Raw genomic sequence first — 13603 nt, 5'->3', positions numbered from 1 at the left:
ACACACACAGCTTCAATATATACATATATATACTATCTATCTATCTATCTATATATATATATATATATCTTCATTCATATATATATATATGCACACATATTTACATATGCATTCATATATATAGACATAGACATACATATATGTATATCTAAATCCAGTCTGAAAACATAAATAGACACACACAGCTTCAATATATACATATATAGATATATACAGATATATATATACACACACACATATTCATTCATATATATATGCACACATATTTACATATGCATTCATATATATAGATACACACACATACATATATGTCGATCTAAATCCACAGTTTCACTCCACAGTCTGGTTATGCCAACTAAAATATACTCATTGAATCTTATATCAATGCATAAATAAACCTCCTTGATTTAATGACTTTTCTTTATTTTGGGAGTGACCAGAAGACTCCGCTCCATGTCTCGAGGATTTGGAGACCAAAGTGAGCCTCAAAATACAAAATATCACAATGTAATGCACATAATATGATATAATATACAGTGACTGCATGGAGGTGCTGCCATGCTTGGTCATGCATAGAGATGCACAGCTTTGGAGAGCTATGCATTTAACCTCCCCGTACCTTCATGTGTTTCCTTAAGGAGCTGGGGTGCGTGTAGGACTTGTCACAGACTTTGCAGATGTAGGGCTTGTCCGACGTGTGGACATGCATGTGCTTCTTCCGGTCGCTGCTGTTGGCGAAGCGGCGGTCACAGCCTTCGAATTCACACTTAAAGGGCTTCTCACCTGCAAGCGACAAAAGCAAGCCGTAGTTACAGCAGGCCAGGAATATCCATAATATTAGTAGTAGTATCGAAATTAGAAATTGGTCCGTGATTGAATATAGTAACATTGCATTGAGAGTTGTATTGAATGGCTTCCTTAGTCCCCAACATCGCAGCAGGCATAGTAATAGCAAGCAAAGTAGTAGCTAACTATTATTATTAGTTTTATTAGTATTAATATCACTATTATTGGCATTGAAATTAGTAATATTGGTATTGAAATTAGAGAAAAGCTCCATGATTGAAAAAGGAAGTGTTAGATGGCTTCCCCATCCCACACCATCACAGCAGTCATACGTAGTAAGCAAGCAAGGTAGTAGCTACTACTAGTATTATTAGTATTGAAATGAGAGATTGATCCGTGACTGAAAAAGGAACATTTCTTTGAGAAGAGTGTTAGATGGATTCCCCATTTCTCGCCATCACAACAGTCTGAGTAATAGCAAGTAAGGTAATAGCTAGTAGTAGTAGTAGTATTGAAATGAGAGGTGGAACCATGATTGAAAACAGAAACATTTCTTTGAGAAGAGTGTTAGATGGATTCCCCATTTCTCGCCATCACAACAGTCTGAGTAATAGCAAGTAAGGTAATAGCTAGTAGTAGTAGTAGTAGTATTGAAATGAGAGGTGGAACCATGATTGAAAACAGAAACATTTCTTTGAGAAGAGTGTTAGATGGATTCTGTATTCCTCACCATCATAACATCTGAGTAATAGCAAGTAAGGTAATAGCTAGTAGTAATAGTAATAGTAGTAGTAGTAGTATTGAAATGAGAGGTGGAACCATGACTGAAAACAGGAATGTTTCTTTGAGAAGAGTGTTAGATGGATTCCGCATTCCTTACCATCACAACAGTCTGACTAATAGCAAGTAAGGTAATAGCTATTACTAGTAGTAGTAGTATTGAAATGAGAGATGGAACCATGATTGAAAACAGGAACGTTTCTTTGAGAAAAGTGTTAGATAGATTCCCTTTTCCTCACCATCACAGTGGTCATAGTAATAGCAAGCATGGTAGTAGCTACTGTTACTATTATTATTAGTAGTGGTAGTATTAGTATTGAAATGAGAGGTGGAGCCATGATTGAAAACAGGAACATTTCTTTGAGAAAAGTGTTAGATGGATTCCCCTTTCCGCACCATCACAGTGGTCATAGTAATAGCAAGCAAGGTAGTAACTAGTAGTAGTAGTAGTAATAGTATTGAAATGAAAGATGGAACCATGATTGAAAACAGGAACATTGCTTTGAGGGGAGTGTTAGATAGATTCCCTATTCCCCACCATCACAGCAGTCATAATAATAACAGGCAAAGTAGTAGCTTGACGTGTAGTCAAAGGCTTTCATGGCTGGAATCACTGAGTTGCTGTGAGTTTTCTGGCCATGTTCCAGAAGCATTTTCTCCTGACGTTTCACCCACATTATGGCAGGCATCCTCTGAGATTGAGGGGTCTGTTGGAAACTAAGTAAGTGAGGTTTATATATCTGTGGAATGCCTGCCATAGATGTGGGCAAAACGTCAGGAGAAAATGCTTCTGGAACATAGCCATACAGCCTGAAAAACTATTAGAAGTGTTGTCATTTTGCGATAGGAAAGCCAGCATATTATTATTATTATTATTATTATTATTATTAAAATTAGAGGCAGATCCATATTAGAAAACAGGAGCATTGCTTGGGGAGGGATTTAAAAGCCTTTCTCACCCCACAATACCATAGCAAGGTTGTCCTAATAATACTAATAATAATACTAATATATTAAAATTAGCAAGTGCTCCATGTTTGAAAACAGAAATGGGGGGGGGGTGTAAAAGGACTTTCCCACTCCCTTTCATTTCCTGCTGCCAAACTTTTAGATCCTACTTGTAACTTCTAGGTTGTAGTAATAATACTAATAATACTAATAATATTGTATATTAAAAGTTGAAAACAGAAATGGGGGTGGGGAGTGTAAGATGGTTTTCCCATAGCCTTTCACTTCCTTCTGCAAAACTTTTAGATCCTACTTGCAACTTTTAGGTTGTAGTAATACTACTAATCATAATACTAATAATCATAATACTAATAATATATTAAAATTAGTGATTGCTCCATACTTGAAAACAGAAATGGGGGTGGGGAGTGTTAGATGGCATACTCTTTCACCTCCTTTTATCAAACTTTTCAGTCCTACTTGAAACTTCTAGGTTGTAATAATAATAATAATAATAATAATAATAATAATAAATTAGTGGTGGTTCCATGTTTGCAAACAGACATAGAGTTGTAAGATGGCTTTCCCATACTATTTAGCTTCCCTTTGCCAAACTTTTCAGTCCTACTTGCAACTTCTAGGTTGCAGTAATAATACTAATACTACTACTACTACTACTAATAATAATAATAATAATAATAATAATAATAATAATAATAATAATTTAAAATTACCGGTGGCTCCATGCTTGAAAGCAGACATGGGGGTGTAAGATGGCTTTCCCATCCCTTTCACTTCCTTCTGCCAAACCTTTCAGTCCTACTTGCAACTTCCAAGTTGTAGTAATAATACTGATACTAATACTGATACTACTGCTACTAATAATAATAATAATTATTATTATTATTATTATTAAAATTAGCTATGGCTCCATGCTTGAAAACAGACATGGGAGTGTAAGATGGCTTTCCCATACTCTTTCACTTCCTTCTATCAAACTTCTCGTCCTACTTGCAACTTCTAGCTTGTAGTAATAACAACAACAACAACAACAACAACAATAATAATAACGGGTGGCTCCATGCTTGAAAGCAGACATAGGGGTGTAAAATGGCTTTCCCATTCCCTTTCACTTCCTTCTGCCAAACTTTTAGGTCCTACTTGCAACTTCTAGGTTGCAGCAATAATAATAATAATAATAATAATAATAATAATAATAATTAGCGGTGGTTCCATGCTTACAAACAGACATAGAGGTGTAAGATGGCTTTCCCATACTATTTAATTTCCTTTTGCCAAACTTTTTGGTCCTACTTGCAACTTTTAGCTTGTAATAATAATAATAATAAATACATTAAAATTAGCTATGGCTCCATGCTTGCAAACAGACACGAGAGTATAATATGGCTTTCCCATACTCTTTCACTTCCTTCTATCAAACTTTTAGATCCTACTTGCAACTTCCAAGTTGTAGTAATAATACTACAACTTGGAAGATACTGATACTAATACTAATAGTACTACTACTACTACTACTACTACTACTACTAATAATAATAATAATAATAATATATTAAAATTAGCTATGGCTCCATGCTTGCAAACAGAAATGGGGGTGTAAGATGGCTTTCCCATTCCCTTTCACTTCCTTCTATCAAACTTTTCGGTCCTACTTGCAACTTCTAGCTTGTAATAATAATAATAATAATAATAATAATAATAATAATAATAATAAATTTAAAAAAATAAAATTAGCTATGGCTCCATGCTTGCAAATGGGGGTGTAAGATGGCTTTCCCATTCCCTTTCACTTCCTTCTGCCAAACTTTTCCTACTTGCAACTTCTAGGTTGCAGTAAAATAAATTAATAATAATAATAATAATAATAATAATAATAAATTAAAGGTAGCTATGGCTCTATGCTTAGAAAGAGACATGGGGGTGTAAGATGGCTTTCCCATTCCCTTTCACTTCCTTCTGCCAAACTTTTCGGTCCTACTTGCAACTTCCAAGTTGTAGTAATAATACTAATACTGATACTGATGCTACTAATACTAATAATAGTAATAACAATAATAAATAATTAGTGGTGGTTCCATGCTTGCAAACAGACATAGAGGCTTTCCCATACTATTTAACTTCCTTTTGCCAAACCTTTTGGTCCTAATTGCAACTTCTAGGTTGAAATAATAATAATAATAATAATAATAATAACTAATAATAGTAATAACAATAATAAATAATTAGTGGTGGTTCCATGCTTGCAAACAGACATAGAGGCTTTCCCATACTATTTAACTTCCTTTTGCCAAGCTTTTTGGTCCTAATTGCAACTTCTAGGTTGAAATAATAATAATAATAATAATAATAATAATAATTATTATTATTATTATTATTATTATTTAAAATTAGCTATGGCTGCATGCTTGCAAACAGGCATGGGAATGTAAGATGGCTTTCCCATACTATTTAACTTCCTTCTGCCAAACTTTTCGGTGTAACTTTTTCGTTCTGATCCCATTTCCTCCCTATCTCTCAAACTATGTTTTTCCTGGAAATAGACTTGTTTATTAGGCAATCAAAGAAAGCTTGGGGGCAAGAAGGGAGCCAATCAGAATGTGGGGCTGGAGGATAGGAAATAGTATAGGATTTTCCTCCAAACAATGGGAATCAAGGACACAATTCAGACACAAATTGAGCCGCCTGCCTTGTTTTTATGGCTCCAAAGGAAAGGGTATTAAATAATAATAATAGTAATAATAGTAATAATAATAATGAAATGAGAGATGGAACCATGAGTGAAAATAGAAGCATTGCTTTGAGTGTTAGATGGGAAAGGAGGGTGATAGGAAAATATGGGAGGGAAAGCCGGGAACGAGGGTTTGGAAGGAAACACGGATTATTTTATTTGTCGGGTTATTTTCGAGCCAAAGCGCATTATTCCCTTCTTGGAAAAACAGTGACAAACACCCAAAGAAATAGGAGAATTCTCTGTTTTGATTTAAAAAGCCACAAAGGCAAAGAAAAGAGTGGAAGTAATGGAATAAAGTATGAGCAGTCCATTGAAATTTCGAAGCAGAGTCGGGGGAAAAACCCACGCGCGTCTGTGGCCAAAGTTGGGTTTGTTTTGCTTCTCAATCCGGGAGTCAAAAGAAGAGAAAAAAAGAAGGGAAAGAGTGGAAGGGGGAAAGGGGAAACATGCAAAGGAATAGACTTTTTTAACCCCCACGCAAAACAAAATAAAACTCGCGTGGAAAGCTCCCTCTTCCTCTATTCCTCCTCTCTTTCCTTCCTTGGATAACAATCCGAAAGCAGAAACATATTTTTTTTAAAAAATAAGAGGTCTCATTTGACTTTTTTTTTTTAAAGGTACTAAGGAGGGGAAATAAACTCGCGTGGAAAACCCCTTCTTCCTCTATTCCTCCTTTCTTTCCTTCCTTGGATAACAATCCGAAAGCAGAAACATATTTTTTTTAAAATAGAGATCTCATTTGACTTTAAAAAAAACCCCTGTACTATTAATATTAAGAGGGGAAAACCCCACGCGTGTCTGTGGCCAAAGCTGGTTTTGTTTTGCTTCTACTAAATCCGGGAGCCAAAGTGGAGAAAAGAAAAAGGGAACGAGTGGAGGGAGAAGAAGGAAATTTGCAAAGGAATAGACTTAAACGAAATCCACGCCAAAACTCGCGTGGAAAGCTCCCTCCTCTTCTATTCCTCCTTTCCTTCCTTCCCTCCCTTTTTAAAACCTCACGCAAAAAAAAAATTCGCGTGGAAAGCTCCCTCTTCCTCTATTCCTCTTTTTCTTCCTTCCCTCTCTTTTTAAAACCCCACGCAAAAAAACTCGTGTGGAAACCTCCCTCTTCCTCTATTCCTCCTTTCTTTCTTTCCTTCCTTGGATAACAATCCGAAAGCAGAACCATATTTTTTTAAAAATAGAGGTCTCATTTGACTTTTTTTTAAAGGTACTAAGGAGAAAAAAAACCCACGCATGTCTGTGGCCGAAGTTAGTTTTGTTTTGCTTCTACTAAATCCGGGAGCAAAAAAAAAAAAGGAGAAAAGAAGAAGGGAACGAGTGGTGGGAGAAGAAGGAAACTTGCATATTACATTATACTCTCCCGTAAAATAATTATGGCTATTTCCACCCGAAATCCTACTCCATGCAAATAATCTCCCAATAATAATAATAATAATAATAATAATAATATAACAGTATAATAATAAGACTTAAACGAAATCCACGCAAAAACTCGCGTGGAAAGCTCCCTCCTCCTCTATTCCTCCTTTCCTTCCTTCCCTATCTTTTTAAAACCCCACGCAAAAAACTCGCGTGGAAAGCTCCCTTTTCCTCTATTCCTCCTTTCCTTCCTTCCCTCCCTTTTTAAAACCCTACACACACAAAAACTCGCGTGGAAAGCTCCCTTTTCCTCTATTCCTCCTTTCCTTCCTTCCCTCCCTTTTTAAAACCCCCACGCAAAAAAAACTCGCGTGGAAAGCTCCCTCCTCCTCTATTCCTCCATTCTTTCCTTCCCTCCCTTTTTAAAACCCCCACGCAAAAAAAAATCGCGTGGAAAACTCCTTCTTCCTCTATTTTTCCTCTCTTTCCTTCCTTGGATAGCAATCCGAAACCAGAACCATATTTTTTAAAAATAGAAATCTCACTTGACTTTTCAAAAAAAAAACGGTACTAATAATACTAAGGAGGAAAAAACCCACGCGTGTCTGTGGCCGAAGCTGGTTTTGTTTTGCTTCTACTAAAGAGAAGAAAAGAAGAAGGGAACGAGTGGTGGGAGAAGAAGGAAACTTGCAAAGGAAGAGACTTAAACGAAATCCTCGCAAAAACTCGCGTGGAAAGCTCCCTCCTCCTCTATTCATCCTTTCCTTCCTTCCCTCCCTTCTCCCTGGGATGGTGAAAGCGCAACTATGTTTTTAAAAATGGAGATCTCGTTTGACTTTTCAATAATAACAATAACAATAATAACAATAATAATAATAATAAATAATTAGTTATGGCTCCATGCTTGAAAACAGACATGGGAGTGTAAGATAGATGGCATTCCCATTCCCTTTCACTTCCTTCTGCCAAACTTTTCGGTCCTACTTGCAACTTCTAGGTTGTAGCAATAATACTAATAATACTAATACTAATAATACTATTATTATTATTATTTAACAGTTTAATAATATAATAACAGTAGAATAATAATAGTAGTAGTAGTAGTAGTAGAATAATAATAATAAATATAATTATATTATTATTATATTATACTCACCCGTAAAATAATTATGACTATTTCCACCTGAAATCCTACTCCATGCAAATAATCTCCCAATAATAATAATAATAATATAACAGTATAATAATAACAGTATAATAATAATACCGTTATATTATTATTATTCTGTTATTATTATTATTATTATTATTATTATTATTTTATATTATTATTATACTGTTATTATACTATTATTATTTAACAGTAAAATAATATAATAACAGTCTAATAATAATAACAGTGTAATTATTATTATTATACTGTTATTATTATATTATACTCGCCCGTAAAATAATTAGGACTATTTCCACCCGAAATCCTACTCCATGCAAATCATCTCCCAATAATAATAATAATAATACTAATAATAATAATATAACAGTATAATTATTATTATACTGTTATTGTTATTATGATACTGTTATATTATTATTAATAATAATAATAATAATAACAGTATAATAAATATTATACTGTTATATTATTATTATTAATAATAATAACAGTATAATAATAATTATACTGTTATATTATTATTATTATTATTATTATTATTATTATTATTATTATTGGGAGATTATTTGCATGGAGTAGGATTTCAGGTGGAAATAGCCATAATTATTTTACGGGGAGATTATTTAGTAGAAAGCGGGATTCCTGAGGAAGAGATAATTATTTTAGAGGGATTATTTTATTTTTGAGAGGAAGATAGACCCCAATCCCCTATTTTGCAACCCCTTCTTGTCCTGTGGGACTCTTCTTATGGATCCTGAGATCCTCTGAGTAATAGTAATAATAATATCACTAGCTAACACACATTTGGGTGAGGTTAGCCTTGTTTCTGGGTCTATTTGACCTGCTGATTCCAAAAAGGACACTCATTCCACCGCCACCACCCCCATCAGCTCTAGTTTTTGAGATACAGAGCACATGCCACACTCCTGCTGGCCCATAGAAAGCTATATCTAGGAAACTAGAGCTGATGTAGTTTATCCAATGCGGATTTTCTGAATCAGCACCCCAAGGAACCCCAGGAATAGGCCTAAAAACCAAGACACCAAGAAAGGAAAATATAAGTGTGTGTAGATAGGTAGATAGATAGATAGATAGATAGATAGATAGATAGATAGATAGATAGATAGGATAGATACATAGATAGATAGACAGACAGACAGACAGACAGATACGATAGATAGATAGATAGATACGATAGATAGATAGATAAATAGATACGATAGATAGATAGATAGATAGATAGATAGATAGATAGATAGAGATAGATATGATAGATAGGGCTGTGTCATGATAATAATTTGTATTATTAAAACAATTAAATTTTTAAATATAAATTTGGGAAGATCCTAAGGATCCCAATTTTGTTTGTATGTGTTCGTATGAATGAGAGGGGAATAATATTATTATCTCCAGCAAGATAATAAAAATAGCATATATATATATTAGTGTGTATGTATATATATCGAAAGAAAAATATAAGAATATATATATATACACACATATATAATTTTATTATATTATTATCTCCAGCAAGATAATAATAATAATAATAATAATAATAATAATAATAATAATATATTTTTAGAGAGGTTTTATATTCAATATAACATTGGAAGAACCCTAAGCCCCCAGAGCGGGTTAGCCCCTTCCTAACCTGTGTGGGTCCTCTTGTAGAGGTTCTCCAGGGAGATGATGATAATAATAAAATAATATTAAAAGAGGGAGGATTTCATTTCTGAATATAACTTTGGTAGGCCCCTTCTGTCGGGATCCCCTTCCCGACCTGTTTGGGTCCTCTTGTGGATCTTGAGGTTCTCCAGGAATATATTATTATTATTATTATTATTATTATTATTATTGCCCTTTCTTGTGTCCCTGCGCTGACCTGTGTGTTGTTCCTCTTGTGGACTTTGAAGTTCTCCAGAGAGATGACAATAATAATCATAATCATAAAGCTCCTTCTTGTGTCCCTATGCTGACCTGTGTGGGTCCTCCTGTGGATCTTGAGGTTCTCCAGAGAAATAATAACAGTAAAGTCCCTAGAGGAGGTCCCCCTGTTGAATTGACCTGTAGATCTTGTTGTTCTCCAGGGAGATAATAATGATAATAATTTTGTATCCCCATGCTGACCTGGGTGGGCCCTTTGGTGGATCTTGAAGTTCTCCAAAGAAATAAATTAAAAAAAAATCAAGTCCCTTCTGATGTACCTGTGCTGACCTGTATGGATCCTCTCATGGATCTTGAGGTTCTCCAGAGGGATAATAATAATATTATAATAATCAAGCCCCTTCTGGACTCCCTCTGCTGACCTGTGTGGGTCCTCTCATGGATCTTGGAAGTTCTCCAGAGAAATAAATAAATCAGAGATAACAATATAATAATAATAATAATAATAATAATAATAATAATAATAATAATATTCAAGCCCCTTCTGGTATCCATGTGATGTTCTGTGTGGGTCCTCTGGTGGATTTTGAGGTTCTCCAGGGAGATAATAATAATATTATAATAATTAAGTCCCTTCTAGTGTCCCTGTTCTGACCTGTGTGGGTCCTCTGGTGGATCTTGGGGTTCTCCAGAGAAATAATAATAATAATAATAATAATAATAATAATAATAATCAAGCCCCTTCTGGTATCCCTGTGCTGACCTGTGTGGGTCCTCTGGTGAATTTTGGGGTTCTCCAAAAAGATATAATAATAATAATAATAATAATAATAATAATAATGAAGCCCCTTCTGATGTCCCTGTGCTGTTCTGTGTGAGTCCTCTTGTGGATCTTGGGGTTCTCCGGAGAGATAATAATAATAATAATAATAATAATAATAATAATAATGCCCTTTCTGGTGTCCCCCTGCTGACCTGTGTGGATCCTCTTCTGGATCTTGAGGTTCTCCAGAGAAATAATTAACAATCACCATAAGCATAGGGAAGACCCTCAAGGGAGTTGTGCTGAACTGTGTGGGTCCTCCTGTAGCTCTTGAGGTTCTCCAGAGGATAATAACACAAGAATAATACTAATTCTAATAACGGTAAAGGCCCTGGAGGGGATCCTCTGGTTGTGCTGACCTGTGGCTCTTGAGGTTCTCCAGAGAGATAATAACACAAGAATAATACCAATTCTAATAATAGTAAAAGCCCTGGAGGGGATCCTCTGGTTGTGCTGACCTGTGGCTCTTGAGGTTCTCCAAAGAGACAATAATACAAGAATAATACTAATTCTAGTAACGGGAAAGGCCCTGGAGGGGATATTCCGGTTGTGCTGACCTGTGTGGGTCCTCCTGTAGCTCTTGAGGTTCTCCAGAGATAATAATACAATAATAATAACAATTCTAATAACGGGAAAGGCCCTGGAGGGGATCCTCTGGTTCTGCTGACCTGTGTGGGTCCTCCTGTGGCTCTTGAGGTTCTCCAGAGAAATAATTAATAATCACCATAATTATAGGAAGCCCCTGGAGGGGATCCCCTTGTTGTTCTGACCTGTGTGGGTCCTCCTGTAGCTCTTGAGGTTCTCCAGAGAGACAATAACACAAGAATACTAATAATAATTCTAATAACGGTAAAGTCCTCTGGTTGTGCTGACCTGTGTGGGTCCTCTTGTGGATCTTGAGGTTCTCCAAAGAGACAATAACACAAGAATAACACTAATTCTAATAACGGGAAAGGCCCTGGAGGGGATCCCGTGGTTGTGCTGACCTGTGTGGGTCCTCCTGTAGCTCTTGAGGTTCTCCAGAGAGACAATAACACAAGAACAATACTAATTCTAATAGCGGGAAAGGCCCTGGAGGGGATATTCCGGTTGTGCTGACCTGTGTGGGTCCTCCTGTGGATGTTGGGGTTCTCCAGAGAGATAATAACACAAGAATAACACTAACTCTAATAGCGGGAAAGGCCCTGGAGGGGATATTCCGGTTGTGCTGACCTGTGTGGGTCCTCTTGTGGATCTTGAGGTTCTCGGAGCGGGCGAAGATCTTCCCGCAGCCGGGGAAGGGGCAGGGGAAGGGCTTCTCTCCGGTGTGGACGCGGATGTGGTTGACCAGCTTGTACTTGGCCTTGAAGGCCTTTCCCCGGCGGGGGCACTCCTCCCAGGCGCAGGTGTGCTGGCTCTGCTCGGGACCCCCGACGTGCTCCAGGGTCACGTGGCTCACCAGCTCGTGGAGGCTGCCGAAGCTCCGGTCGCAGGTCTTCCGCGATGGCGGGGAAGCGGGGGCCCCGCCATCCGCCCCCTCCTCCAGCCACTTGCAGGACAGCTCCTGCTTGATGCCGGGCTGGCGCAAGTAGCGGAAGAAAGCCCCCGCGCCGTGGTGGTGAGGGTGGTGGTGGTGGTGGTGGGCTACCACGTTGACGCCCCCCATGTTCATGGGCGCGTAGTTGGCGTGGAAAGCTCCCGCGGCGCCGCCGTAGGGGTCTCCTCTGGGGCTGGGCACCCCTCGGTAGGGCTCCGGCCGGCCAAAGAGCCCCAAAGGTCCGCTCTCCGACGCCGGGGAGGCCGCTTGGGGGTCGTGCAAAGCCGGGAAGAGCAAGTAGGGGCTGTCGCTCAAAGTGGTGGGGCTGGGCCCGAAGACGTGGTGCTGCGTGGACGAGCCGTGGCCGTTTCCTCCTCCCGGAGGGGAGACTTCCCCTCCTCGGTTGCGGAAAAGGAAGTCCCGGGGGCTGTTGAAGGCGTACGGAGAAGGCACTTGGGCCCCGGTGGGGTGAGGAGGGTGGTGGTGAGGGTGGTGAGGGTGGTGCGGGTGCGTCGGAGGAGGAGGAGGTGGTGGAGGAGGAGGAGGAGGGTGGTGGTGGTGATGGTGGTGGTGGTAGCCAGCAGCAGCGCCTTGCGGGGTGAAGGCCGAGCTCTGCCCCGAGGAGGAGGACGAAGAGGAGGACGAGGATGAGGAAGAGGCCGAAGGGAGCTCCCCGTGGGGTCCCAGCTTGAAGGGGGGCTCGGCGAAGGGGTGGTGCGGGGCGTTGAGGCCCATGGCGGCCGCCACCTCGTGCGGGTGGTGGTGGTGGTGGTGCGGGGGGCGGGCCGGGCCGAAGCCCCCCAAGGAAGGGAAGGGAGCGGCGCCCTCCAGCAGCATGGCCATGGCTGGAGGAAGAGGAGGAGGGGGAAGGAGGAAGGGGAGGAGGAAAAATAGAGGAAGAAGAAGAAAAGAAGAAGAAGAAGAAAAGGAGGAGAAAGAGAAAAAGTTGAAGAGGAGGGGAAAAAGAAAGAGGTGGAAAGAAAGAAGAAAAGGAGAAGTTGGAGGAAGGGAGAGAAGAAAGAGGAGAAGGAAAGGAGGAGGAAGAGGAAAAAATTGGAGGAAGAGGTTGGGAAAGAAAAAAGAGGAGAAGGAAAGGAGGAGGCAGAAAAGGAGGAGGAGGAAGAGAAAAAGTTGGACGAAGAGGAGGGAAAAAAGAAAGAGGAGACGAGGAAGGAGAAAAGGAGAAATTGGAGGAAGAGGAGGGGAAAGAAGAAAGAGGAGAAGGAAAGGAAGAAGAAAAGGAGGAAAAGTTGGGGATAGAAGATGAAAAAGAAGAAAGAGGAGTAGAAGAGGAAGTAAAGGAAAAGTTGGAAGAAGAGGAGAAGTTGGAGAAAAAGAGGAAGAGGAAAAGAAGGGAGCGAGGAAAAAAGGAGGGGGGAGAGGAAGAAAGGAAAAGAAGAAAAGAGGGTGGAAGCGAAGGGGAAAGGTGGAGGACGAGGCAAAGTTGAAGGAAGAGGAGGGAAAAGAAGAGGAAAAGAAGGGAACGAGGAAAGAAGGAGGAGGAAAAGAAGGAGAAGAGGGAAAAGGAGTAAGAGGAGGAGAGGAAAAGACAGAGAAGTTGGAGGAAGAGGAAGG

The 13603-nt window shown here is 39.0% G+C and overlaps 1 protein-coding gene across 1 annotated transcript in view; it reads right to left on the bottom strand.

Annotated features, from left to right (window-relative positions):
- ZIC3 (Zic family member 3) overlaps nucleotides 1–12871 on the bottom strand; it is a 22478-nt gene extending 9607 nt beyond the window's left edge. Inside the window, exons 1-2 of the mRNA XM_060756431.2 lie at nucleotides 11725–12871; nucleotides 620–783 (exon numbers count right to left, since the gene is read on the bottom strand). Of these exons, the coding sequence (XP_060612414.2) occupies nucleotides 620–783; nucleotides 11725–12871 (1311 nt within the window). The remainder of the gene's footprint in view (nucleotides 1–619; nucleotides 784–11724) is intronic.
- Nucleotides 12872–13603: the final 732 nt, after the last annotated feature.

Source organism: Anolis sagrei, chromosome 10 (genome assembly GCF_037176765.1).
Source record: "Anolis sagrei isolate rAnoSag1 chromosome 10, rAnoSag1.mat, whole genome shotgun sequence".
In the NCBI taxonomy this organism is placed as follows: domain Eukaryota; kingdom Metazoa; phylum Chordata; class Lepidosauria; order Squamata; family Dactyloidae; genus Anolis; species Anolis sagrei.
This window is presented reverse-complemented; position numbering and strand designations above follow the sequence as displayed.